General features: G+C 41.6%; 1 protein-coding gene and 1 pseudogene across 5 annotated transcripts in view; both read left to right on the top strand.

Annotated features, from left to right (window-relative positions):
* SLC19A3 (solute carrier family 19 member 3) overlaps window positions 1-8,912 on the top strand; it is a 62,673-nt gene extending 53,761 nt beyond the window's left edge. For all 5 annotated transcript variants that reach the window (XM_061636858.1, XM_061636854.1, XM_061636856.1 and 2 more), the window contains 2 exons: window positions 1,429-1,570; window positions 8,343-8,912. In XM_061636858.1, the coding sequence (XP_061492842.1) occupies window positions 1,429-1,570; window positions 8,343-8,513 (313 nt within the window). In that variant the 3' untranslated portion in view covers window positions 8,514-8,912. The remainder of the gene's footprint in view (window positions 1-1,428; window positions 1,571-8,342) is intronic.
* A 1,877-nt stretch (window positions 8,913-10,789) lies between these two features.
* On the top strand, window positions 10,790-11,512 carry LOC133388499 (rRNA-processing protein FCF1 homolog; annotated as a pseudogene).
* The last annotated feature ends 1,986 nt before the right edge of the window (window positions 11,513-13,498 follow it).

Here is a 13,498-nt window from a genome sequence, read left to right as displayed (position 1 = left end):
TGGGTTAAAGGCTGCGTACACACCATCCATTTAAAGCCCATCACTTCCCCCAAACAATCCCCAGCTCCCTTAACTACAGCTCTCAGGTTTCTTGGGGGAAAGCCATGTACTCTACATGAATAGTGTGCACAGAGTCAAAGTTACAGGATAGGAAAAGCAGTTTGACTATAAACCCCATTATCTACAGGAAGGGCAGTGTACTCTCCCTTGCTGCAGTTCTTCAAGCAGAGACTCAGTAGCCATCTATTGGGAATGCTTTAGTTCTGAATTTCCTGTATTGAGCTGGGGGTTGGACTACAAAACTTTCCAAATATTAAGATTTGTTTCTTTGGCGACTGCGGTTCCAGTCACACATCAGTGCCACCAAAGGTGCACCTGCACCCTCCCTCGATGGGCCCGTAGTTGACAGCTCAATGTAGCCATGAATAAAACAAACAGCCTGTGTTCAGACTAGTACTTATGCCGAGGTTTCACCTCCATTATTATAAGCTTTTCCTCAGTACTGTCTACAGTACTGAGGGACCAAGAAATGATACACAAAGCTTATAATAATGGGGTGGTGGTGACATAAATCCCATTCTAATCATGTGAAATCAACAATATGCATGGTTGAGAATTCCTCATCCTAATTGCAGGGCTGTGGAGTCGGAGTCATGGAGTCAGAGTTGGGAGCAATTCTGGGTGGAGTCGGAAGAAATGTAACGACTCACGACTCCTTCATAAATGGCAAATGTATATTAACTAGTAATAACACATTTACTGTGGTAAAATGGTAGCACAAGGCATTTCATCACCACATGAATCCAGAGCTTGGAAAAGTTACTTTTTAAAACTACAACTCCCATCAGCCCCACGGATTGGGCCCGTGGGAGTTGTAGTTCAAAAAAGTAACTTTTCCAAGCTCTGGATTCATGTGGTGGTGATGAAATGCCTTGTGCTACCATTTTACTACAGTAAATGTGTTATTACTAGTTTATACATTTGCCATTTATGAAGGAGTTTGAGTCGGACAGTAGAAAAATAGAGGAGTCGGAGTCGAAGGTCTGGCGTACCGACTCCACAACCCTGCCTAATTGTCTGCCTCCATTTCATACAAGTAAGTTTGGAAAAGGATACCAGGTTTGAAAAATCAAGTAAGTCACACTTGGATATCATGCTGGTCATCTATTACTCTCTTCTTATTGTGGGCTATATTAGTGCACTTCAGCTACTCCAGCTTAGGCTGCACATTGACTTCAGCCAGATACGTTGCTTAACACATTTTGCCCCTGTACACAATGGCCTTCCCCCCCCCCTGTGATTTGGTACTATGCTGTCACCCATACACTCCTAATAATTCAAGCAGTTTTATTTCCAGCCCCACAACCCATCCCAGAAAAAAGCTACTGCTATAAAGGTCTACTGTCAACATTCTACAATAAATTTTAGTTTTCAGATTGCTGTCAGTCTCAATATGGAGCGCTATGCCTTATTGTTTGGATTCAACAACTTTATTGCACTGCTAATTCAAACTATCGTGACCATTACAGTGGTGGATTCCAAAGGACTGGGACTGGATATTGAGACTCAGGTAAGTTGTAATGTTAAATTAAAATAAATAGATAACTGCAGAGCTTGAATCCCAACTCAGCCATGAAGCCTACTGGGTGACCTTGGGCCAGTCACTGTGTCTTAGCCAAACCTACCTCACAGGGTTGTTGTGAGAATAAAATGGGGAAGGGAGAACCATGTACACAACCTTGACTTCTGTAGGGGAAAGGTGGGATAGAAACGTAAGAAATAAATGCCGCCCTGGGCTTCTTTTGGGAGGAAGAGTGGCATATAAATTTAATAACATCACCTCTAACCAGTGATGTGGGCACTGTGGCTAATTCAGAAATGTTTGGGAAAGAGCTGTAGCTCTGTGCATCTACCTTGCATGCAGAAGGTCCCTGGTTCAATCCCCAGCATCTCCAGGTAGGGCTGGGAGAGACTCCTGCCTGAAACCACAGAGAGCTGCTGCCAGTCAGTGTAGACAATACTGAGCTCAATGGGATTCAGTGTAAGGCAGTTTCCTATGTTCCTATGAGTGCTTCATCTTTTCAACAGGCCAAAATCAAATTAAACCAACAGGCTGTATAAACTGTATAAACATAACATGTTATTTAATCCTTTCTAACCCATCTTTTTAGGGCAAGCCCTCAGAAGGACAGCTTACACTAAAAATAAAATCAACAAAATAATTGAACAAATATAATAAAAAAGCCAAATCAAGAACATACATGGGAGACAGTAATATGATTAATGCAAGGTTCGGTGGAATAAAAACCAGTTTTTAGGGGCTGCTTAAAGGCCACAAGTGGAGTTCACAAGAAGGAGATTTCACAGCTACGAAGCTACCTGTGTCTAGGCTGGATTGTGGCTACTGGGTTTCTGGATAGCACTTTCTAGTTTAAGATATGCAAATTGTTTTTTTTAAAAAGGCTACAGGCCTATATGAAGTTCCCTAGGTGTAAGTCTCATTAAAATACAGAACTTCTGTTTAAACATGTATATGATCGGGCTGTTAGTGAAGCAAGCGAAACATGATTGACCTTTTTACAAGTTAGCACTGAGTCACTCTCCACAATTTTAAAGTTTATTGCCAAGGTTTTGCTTCTCCTTGCTTGCAATATCCGGCTAATTTTTTCATACTGGCTTTGCGACCTCATTTCAAGTTGTTGAAACCAATCGCTGAAATGAAATGAGTGCCCCACCCAAACAAGTAACTGTCAACAAGCTCTTTTTGGGTGGCCCATGGTCTTTAAGAATCAACAAATGCAGGTTAAGCAGTTCAGATAAGTCCGGAATTTATGCTCGGGCAAGAACATACTTGATGTGTGCCCTACCTCCACATTTTTGCTCACTTTCTCCATGTAACAATTAGTAGGGTCTTCAAACTATATTCACCTATTCTAAAAAAGGCAGAAGGGTATAGCTGGGAGGCCAGAGTCTGTGAGTTCAAATCCCCGCTCGTGTCTCCTGGGTGTCAAGGGCCAGCTAAATATCACCCCCACAGTAAGTGGCTCAGGGGTTACATGCCCTGCCACCTGTGCAGCCGTGGGCAACCTGCAGAGTGCCAAGGAGCCCAGTTGCCCCCCAGCTGGCAGTTGTGGACAAAGAAGGGGCTGGCTTGTGCAGCTGTGGCACGTTGAGCAGGCCCTAGCCAGCTGGGGAGGACTAGCCTCAGGGGGAGGCAGTGGTAAACCCCCTCTGAATACCGCTTACCATGAAAACACTATTCATAGAGTCGCCATAAGTCGGAATCGACTTGAAGGCAGTCCATTTCCATTTTTTCAACATATGCTTGAAATGTAACTACTACATTTTTATCCTTTTTATCTATCTCACCCATCATAGCTATTATTTGCACACAGCAGTTTCAAAGTGTTGCCTTCACATCAGTGTGTATGCACACACTGGCTAGCTTCCATTTCTCCAGCAACTTGATATTCTGTATCTCTGGCAGGGGTGGCATCAACACCTGATATCCTTGGGCAGCTGCCAGGGCTCACTGCAAATGCCTGCCCACAGCCTCCTTAAAATTTCTCTCTCCTCCCCCCATCTTTTATTTGTTTTGATGTCTTTGTGTTGGTACGTGTTGTGGATGTTAGAAAAAGCTTTAAAATGTATTCAATAAAACCAAAACTTAAAATATACAGTGAATGATACTCTGTGGATTCTACAAAAAAATGAAATAAACATATAAATAACGCACATTTTCTGGGAATGCATGCTTATCAAGAAGTTCTAGGAGTCAGTCTCAGATATTAAGGAAATGACAGGTTCACATGATCCAACGGTCCTCTTATTTAAAAAGTGAAGTAAACAGGAAGGATAAGCATCTCTGTTTATTTACTTAAGGCTGCCAGAATGGCAATTGGCCAAAAGTGGAAACAGAGACTCTTCATCATTAAGAGGATGCTTAAACAGGGATATGGTGTGCATGTTAAAAGGTCTGCAAGGGAAAAAAAGCTTAAATTGAAAAATGGTCATTGTCATATACTGGAACAGCAAAATGCAAGATAATATGCACCCATACAGCTTGCTACAAGTTTTGTAAATAGATTTAATTAGAAATTCTTAACACCTGTTTTCTCTCCTGCCCTTGTATAAGCATATAAAATTTAGAAGGAATTTTTATTCCTTTATTTCTCTCGTGTTGTGGATTCATGCAAATAACTGAACATTTATTATAATCTACTGTATGCTTCTATTTTTTTTTACAAAAGTAGTAATAGAAACATTAATAAAATGTGTCTGGGTTAAACCCACAAAACAGTTAAGATGATAATGCAGTGCTTCTCTCTATAGTATTAGATTAGTATCCTTGTGCTAGTGACCTCGTATCATGGTACAATACCTGGTTTTGTGATGGAACTCACAGGCCTTTATCAAGGTAGGAGTACCAGCACCTCACTTGTAAAGAAAAACGACTGCCTGGATTCATCTTTAACAGTTGGAAAGATTGACGTACAGGACATTGCCTTAATCACATTACATTTTATTGTAGGACAAGTAAGTTTCCTATGCCTTTCCCCTTTCCAGCTAATAACAGCTTCCAAGAGGAGGATTTGGATAAAAGTCTTGTTTGAGAGGAAAGTGTTGGCCCTCCCTCTGCTGTGTGGCCTCAATTCAAATTGGGGGACATGGCAGCTTTAAGAAGAAAATTATATGATTTAATCTATTAAAAAACCATAGGGTTATAGCCAATGATGTACTACCCAGAGAAGACCCATTGAAATGAAGGGACATTAGTCATGTTGATTTATTTCAGTGATTCTACTCTGAGTAGAACTAATGGTGACAATAACCCATCATTTGGCTCAAGTTGGAAAAATAGCACAGCCTGTTGAGCTATTAAATACCATTCCATATCATGCAGTGCTTGGTATATGGTTAGCAAGCTATGAAGACACAAATGTTGGAAGTGTTTCTTAGGAACACAGGAATCTGCTTTATACCAAGTCTGGCCTTTGGGCCATCTAGCTCACCACTGCGTACACTGACTGGCGGCAGCTCTTCAGAATCTGACAGGGGTCTCCCCCAGGCCTACCTGGAGATACCGCAGACTGAACCTGGGACCTTCCATATGCAAAGCAGATGCTCTACCACTGAGCTTCAGCCTTTCCCCATGAAGGTCTCATTTTCTTTTTCTGCCTCTCTCTGTGCTCCTCCTGAGAGGAAAGATGTGTCGAAAGGACTTCCCCATAGGTTTGCAGTATTTAATATGCCACATTTACAGTTGCAATTATCTACATAGGTACAGTTTTAGGAACACATTTAGAGAATATATGGTTATTTTTTATACTTAAGAAGCTGCCTTGAATCAACTGCTTACCAGTCATTAGTTTTATCACAAATGGCATCAGGGAGAGTTGTTTACAACATATGGACGTGTGTTACACACTTTCACAATTATGATTACAAGGAGAGGGATTATCAGTAACCTTTCAGCTCCGGGCAAGAACATGCATAATATAACTGGGTGGAGAGAAGAAAGATCCAGACATTCCTAACACTGGGGTTAAGTTGAGGACATGGCATGCTTATTTCCCTAATTCACAGAATCCCATACTTTTTTTTCCAGATGCTAAAGGTAGTTACTTTTCTGGTTAGTACAGCTACTTCAGGTGTCCATTTCTAGATAAAACACAGGTTAAGGGAGCACATCCTCAGGACTTATACATAATAGGGGACAATCTGCCAACTTTCCCTCTATGTCAGGAGTGGACATAATTTTGGATCAAGTTGATTGATTTGACTAAGTGGCTGTGCAGTAGTTATATGTTAGAATTCCAGCTCCATAGTAACCCAGATATAGATTTGTACTTGCAAATATAGTGATCCCAATTGAATGAAGGTGCAGTTAGTAATGGTTCCACCTTCTGAACCACCATGTTATGTCAGGCTCTTCCCTCTCCAGCCAATATTTTGACTATGGCTGTGACTGACAGATCTCTGAATTCTAGTAAAACACACAGACATAACAAATCCCACAAGCCTGATGTCTACCTACTCCTGCTTTAGGTAACTCCAAGCCTTCATGTAAACAGTGGTTAATGAAATGTAAATTCCTATCAAGAGGTAGCCATAAACTTTCAAGGGCATTCTATGATGATATATAGCATGGGTTCCTGGATTATATATGAAAATGGAAATGGACTGCCTTCAAGTCAATTTTGACTTATGGCAACCCTATGAATAGGGTTTTCATGGGAAGTGGTATTCAGAGGTGGTTTACCATTGCCTTCCTCTGAGGCTGAGAGGCAGTGGCTGTCCCAAGGTCACCCAGTGAGCATTATGGTTTTGCGGGGATTCAAACCCTGGTCTCCCAGGTCGTAGTCCGACACTCTAACCACTACACCACATGCACAGAATTCTGTATTTAGGTAATATGAATTCTGTGATAACTATTCAAAGTGAGCGTATTTGAATTTCCCTTTTATGTAATTCATCCTTATATATCTTGTCAGGGAGAGAAGTAATGAACTATAAAAGAAACTGAACTCCAGCCACTCATTCTTCTCATTTAAGATTTCACCAGGCATTGCCATGTACTTTCTTATCTAGCATTTATGACTATAACTCACATTTTTAAGAAAACAGTAGTTTTCAGGAAGCTGGATTCCATGCACACGTTTTGCTCACAAAACAATGTATGCACAAAGCATCAGCTTAGATCTGTAGTGTGGTGCAATGGTTAGAGTGTTGGACTATGATCTGGGAGACCAGGGTTCATGTTCCCACCCAGCCATGAAACTCACTGGGTGACCTTGGGCCAGTCACTGTCTGTCAGCCTAACCTACCTAACAGGGCTGTTGTAAGGATAAAATGGAGAGGGGAGAACCATTTACACCACTTTGAGCTCTATGATGTTCCTGTATTAATGTATATATGGTAAGTGCTGTTTGTATAGAAGATACATGGTAAGTGGAATGAAAGAGGAGGGGGGAGTAAATGAGCAGTAGAATGCTGGATGATTGGCTGAGTGTTTGGATGGCTGAGAGTATAAATGGAAGGATGACAGTTGAATCTGGGTGGACGTTAGTGGGTTGTTTGAGAGGTGTTTGGTGGACGTGAGTGGGTTGTTTTGGTGGAGTTGGGAGGTGGGTGTAAGTTGGTGTATGTCAGGAGAGTGTGGAGAAAGAGGGAGGTGGAGTTCGGATTAGTAATGTCAAATATCACAGTAATAGATGAAACCATAAGCTTGTAGATCATTATCAAAGTTATCTTGTTATTAATGTTATTTAATAAATACTATTTTGGCTTAACGAAGGCCTGATCCTTGGCTGGGGTTTCACAGACCAGAAGGGAGGGTAAGGTAATAACCAAGGCTGAAGGGAAACAGTAACAAATGGTGGCAGCGGTGAAGAGAAGATAACATTATAAGTATCCAGAGCAACCCCGAGTTATGAGTTATCTGCATTGATACAAGGGGGTTGGGAACAGCATAGGCACGCAGTCACGAATGTAACCGGATAGAGAGACTCAGGCAAGGTCTCTGGGAACATTGGTTGTAGAACGTGACTGGTGGTGCTGCCTAGCAGGGGGATCTATTGAGATCTGTGCTAGAGCGGAGAGAGAAACCATAAAAAAGGACAGTCCGGACTGGTGGAGTCCCTGGTGGTGCCTAGTGAAAGGCAGTAGCCACGAGCAGGTAGGAACCTGACAGGGAGAGCCAGGGAAGGGCGTCACAAGCTCCTTGGAGGAAAGGTGGTATATAAATGTAAGGAATAAATAAATAATACAGTAGCAAGCTAAAGTCTTAGAGTAGCATTGTGCTCTTTCCATACTGTGTCATTGGATATAAAGTTTCAGCCATCAAATTATAGAGCTGAATGCTCTGACTTTCACATAATTGCACATGACGTTTGATTATTTGATTATTTGAATAAATTCTTTGTGACAGATTAAGCCAGTGCTCTTCAACCTTGGGTCCCCATATGTGTTGGACCACGGTTCCCAATCATGCCCCAGTAAGCTCAGCCAATGGTCAGGGATGATGTGAGTTATAGTCCAACAACATAAGGGGACCCAACATTTAAGAACACTGGATTAATAGGCGGCATGTAGAAGGCTAACTCTACAATTCTATGCATTGAGAGTCCCTTTTGAGTGCACCAGGACTTATTCTAGGTAAGTATGTATAGGACAGGAGCCTAAAGCTACAGCTGCACTACAGTCAAGGAGCTTAGGTATATGGAAACACTTAGCAAATACCAGGCATGGAGAAATGGGTGCAAAAATTCTATTTTAGGATTAAATCTAAAAGTTGTTTTCTCAAAGTTGTTTGACACACTCCTCTCTGTGCTTTCTTGCAGTTTCTAATATATGGCAGTTACTTTGCAGTGATAGCTGGGATTTTCTTAATAAGGAGTATTTTCACGATAATCTCTATCAAGTGCCAAAAGGAGTCAAAGAACCTTGCTGAAAATCTTCAGAATATTGAGGCAGAAGAGCAGAACACAAACGGCTATGAAATAAGACTGTGATTTGTAACACTAAATGTCCAGAGACCAAAGCCTTATTGAGGGGTTTGCTCCTCCACAATGAATCATAGAGGAGAAAATGGAAACTAGCATGCTTATCCCACCCCCTTCTCCACTGCATTCCCAGTCATCTTCAAGCTGGAAAGCAACTGTCTGTACCAGGGAGCCTGCTCTACACAGGTAGATTTCCCACATGTTGAGAGCCCTGATTTTTCAGGGCTTCACTTCAGAAGGTAGAGGACAGCGCAGTGAGCATGCTAGTCTCCTACTTCCCCCTCCACATGATTAACATTGCATGGAGGAAATGGAAAATGGACTGCCTTCAAGTCAATTCTGACTTATGGGCGACCCTATGAATAGGGCTTTCATAGTAAGTGGTATTCAGAGGGGGTTTACCATTGCCTTCCTCTGAGGCTGAGAGGCAGTGACTGGCCCAAGGTCACCCAGTGAGCTTCATGGCTGTGTGTGGATTCGAACCCTGGTCTCCCAGGTCATAGTCCAACACCTTAACCACTACACCACACTGGCTCCAAATAGGGCTCAAATTGAGTACATGAATAGAAGCAGGGCATAGTTACCTGTGTGTGTGTTTACTTAATCATACATTAAATGTTAAGCAGCCACCAGACCATGATATCATCTGTTTCAGAACAGTGGCATTATGACTCTGGCGAAAAAAAGCAGCATGAGATTTCAGCCTATTTAGGCACTAGAACAATAATCATGAGCTGAGCCAGTGTGGTTTAGTGGTTAAGGTGTTGGACTACGACCTGGGAGACCAGGGTTCGAATTCCCACACAGCCATGAAGCTGACTGGGTGACCTTGGGCCAGTCACTGCCTCTCAGCCTCAGAGGGAGGCAATGGTAAACCCCCTCTGAATACCACTTACCATGAAAATCCTATTCATAGGGTTGCTATAAGTTGGGATCAACTTGAAGGCAGTCCATTTCCATTACGTTTATCTCAACGTTACTATTTCCTTTGAAAGAATTAGACATTGGCAATGTTTAATTTAAACAACGTAAATTGATTAATGGAAAAATATTGCAACTTGTAAAGACCAGCAAGGTTATATATGCACTCTGAAAAAGATAACATAAGCTTGGAAGCATAGTCTACTCCACTTTACTTTGTATCTTGAAAGATGTCTACTTGCTGGCAACTGACAGACATTTGAACTGCCAAAACACTTTCCCCCCCGATGAAATCTGCAATTTTCTTGGCGCTTTCAGCCTCATTACAGCAGTAATATATGTTAAAAATATTGGCACTACCGTATCAGCCTAGATTGGAACACCAGCATTATACTGCTGCACTAATACACAAATACTGTATAGCAGTACAAAACACTGTGCTGTTTATGTGATGGTCTATCACATTTCTTACAGCAAGTGTGAGGACTGGATTCTAACTTATAACTTGGGTTTATAGCTTTGGGTTTATAACTTGTCAATAGCCAAGTTCTCACCAGGAGCAGTATTAACCTAAGCAGATACCCATTTTCTGTTGCTTTATGTACTTGAGAAAGAGTTTTGTTAATATTTCCATCCATTGTTTTATTGAGATTTGTATTAATCTGTATGGTTGTTAGCCATCTTGTGGACTCACAGTTAGGTGGAGAGGCATAAGAGTAATGCACTAAATAAATTGTGTGAATATTCAGTATTTGCTAGAACATATCCTTTCATTGTTTACATTTCCTATTATAAATTATCTTTGTCCATTACTTTTTTTTATAATTGAATCACACCTCACATTCACATCCAATCTTGGAGCAACTTTCAGCACTTGCAGAGAAATAGGTTCATCAGATTTCAAACTACTATCCTACTGAGGATAGCTGCCATTAATTTACCACCTATTTTTCTGGGTAGAGTAAGGACTCTGGGTTAAACAAAAACAGGGCAACACTTGACTGGAATAAGAGGCCCAAGTGCTCTTTAAAAACGGGCTTTTCAATCTTGCCATCTAAACTACAATAGACTAATAACAAAGTAGCCAGAGGTAAGGGCTTATAGGCGCTTAAGCCAGAGTTTCTGGATCCTTAAGACAAATATTTAAGCAAAGGACAAGAGTTTAATTCAGCAAAAATGGGACATGTCTATGAAATCTGGAATGTAAGAAACACCTTCCCCACACACAAAAAATAGCATTCTTTCTAATGAATGTGTTGTTAGTTTGGTGCTATATCATATGATGCAGCAGCAATGAGGAGACAACTGAGGAAGAGAGCAAAAAATATTTCTGCCCATAGCATAGATATACTGGAATCTGGGGCTACCAGAGGAACAACAAAATGGGGAAGCAAAAGCAAGCAAAGAAATATGCTACCATGAAACGTATGATCAGCCTTCGTGACCAGCGCATCAAAGAGGCAAATCGAGCTACAGTAAAGCCAAAGAGAAAAAGGAGGATCCCAGTGCAATCAAAGAGAGAGGTCCCTAAATATCCTTCCTGCTTGTTCTTCCAATATAACACACAATTAGGACCTCCCTACTACATCCTGGTTGATACCAACTTCATTAATTTTCCCATTAAAGCCAAACTGGACCTGGTGCAGTCAATGATGGATTGCCTCTATGCCGAGTGTATTCCCTGTATGACAGATTGTGTCATGGCTGAAACGGAGAAACTGGGACAGAAATATAGTGTAGCCCTAAGGATAGCAAAAGACCCATGATTTGAAAGCTTGCCATGCACTCACAAAGGGACCTATGATGATGACTGGTGCAGAGAGTCACTCAGCACAAGTGTTATCAGAGCTTGGAAAAGTAACTTTTTTGAACTACAACTCCCATCAGCCCCAGCCAGCATGGCCACCGGATTGGGCTGATGGGAGTTGTAGTTCAAAAAAGTAACTTTTTCAAGCTCTGAGTGTTATATAGTGGCTACCATAGAGACCTCAAGCAGAGAATACGGAAGATCCCAGGAGTCCAAATAATGTATATATCAAACCGAATATAACATTGAGCGGATGCCTGTTGACTATGGAGCACCTTGATTTTAACCACCTGTTGAAAAAAATCCAAGATAAGCTGTTTCCAACTGCCAAATTCCGTAACACTGAGCCTGTTACAAGGTTCTTCTGCTAATTTATTTCCTGTGGTGCTTGGAACGGAATTGATTTCTTCAAACTTATCTCTTCCAGAAAAAAACATACAATTTGTTTCCTTGCTATGTGATCCATAATAAATATTCCTTATTGTTTAGAGAAAAACAAAGATATACCAGAATCCACAGGTGTCAAAATTGAAAGAGGGGACACATTCATTTTATGGAAAAGCAGTCCAAGAATGACAATCTCATGATTGCTGTTGTTGTTATGTGCCTCCAAGTTGAGTATAACTTATGGCAACTCTATGAATCAGCGACCTCCAAGAGCATGTCATGAACCACCCTGTACGGATCTTGTACATTCAGATCTGTGGCTCCTTTTATGGAATCCATCTCTTGTTTGGCCTTCCCCTTTTTCTACTCCCTTCTATTTTTCCCGGCATTATTATCTTTTCTAGTGAATCATGTCTTCTCATTATGTGTCCAAAGTATGATAACCTCAGTTTCATCATTTTAGCTTCTAGTGATAGTTCTGGTTTAATTTGTTCTGACACTCAATTATTTGTCTTTTTCTCAGTCCATGATATGCGCAAAGCTCTCCTCCAACACCACATTTCAAATGAGTTGACTTTCTCTTATCTGCTTTTTTCACTGTCCAACTTTCACATCCATACATAGAGATCGGGAATACCATGGTCTGAATGATCCTGACTTTAGTGTTCAGTGATACATCTTTGCATTTGAGGACTTTTCTAGTTCTCTCACAGCTGCCCTCCCCAGTCCTAGCCTTCTTCTGATTTCTTCACTATTGTCTCCATTTTGGGTTAATGACTGTGCCGAGGTATTGATAATCCCTGACAAGTTCAATCTCCTCATTGTAAACTTTAAAGTTGCATAAATCTTCTGTTGTCATTACTTTATTTATTTTTATTACACTTTTTATTATTTTATTACACTTTTAAACCGCCCTATAGCAACATGCTCTCAGGGCGGTGTACAATATGATAAAACCACATTTAGAACCAACGAATGTGGATAAAACATGTAAGTATAAAAACACATTAAAACAGATTAAGACAAAAATAGAACTTACAACTAATAACAATAACATTAAAATTAAAAACAAAACTAAAACTAAAATGCCTGGGCAAAGAGGTAGGTCTTGACCTGGCGCCGAAAAGATGTCAAAGAAGGCGCCAGGCATATCTCGTCAGGGAGGGCATTCCATAATTCAGGGGCCACCACCGAGAAGGCCCTAGATCTCGTTGTTACTCTCCGGGCCTCCTTGTGAGTTGGAACCCGGAGAAGGGCCTTCGACGTCGAGTGCAGCGAACGGGTAGGTTCGTAGTGGGAGAGGCGTTCCATCAGGTATTGTGGTCCGGTGCCGTTAAGGGCTTTATAGGTAAGAACCAACACTTTGAATCTGGCCCGGAAACGTATTGGTAGCCAGTGCAGTTGGGCCAGAACAGGTGTTATATGATCAGATCTTTTAGTCCGAGTGAGGACTCTGGCCACAGCATTCTGCACCAGCTGAAGTTTCCAAACCGTCTTCAAAGGTAACCCTACGTAGAGTGCATTACAGTAATCCAATCTAGAGGTTACCAGAGCATGGATAACTGAGGCAAGGTTCTCCCTGTCCAGATAGGGTCGTAGTTGGGCTACCAGCCGAAGCTGGTAGAACACATTCCGTGCCACCGAGGCTACCTGAGCCTCCAGAGACAGGAGCGGATCTAATAAAATCCCCAAACTATGGACCTGCTCCTTTAGGGGGAGTGTAACCCCATCTAGAGTACGTCGGACATCAACCATCTGGTCAGAGGACCCCCCCACCAGCAGCATCTCCGTCTTGTCAGGATTGAGTCTCAGTTTATTAGCTCTCATCCAGACCATTATCGCGACCAGGCAGCGGTCTAGTACATCAACAGCCTCACCT

This window comes from Rhineura floridana, chromosome 7, assembly GCF_030035675.1.
Source record: "Rhineura floridana isolate rRhiFlo1 chromosome 7, rRhiFlo1.hap2, whole genome shotgun sequence".
Classification (NCBI taxonomy): Eukaryota; Metazoa; Chordata; class Lepidosauria; order Squamata; family Rhineuridae; genus Rhineura; species Rhineura floridana.
Note: the sequence above shows the minus strand (reverse complement) of the source record. Positions and strands in the feature narration are given on the sequence as shown.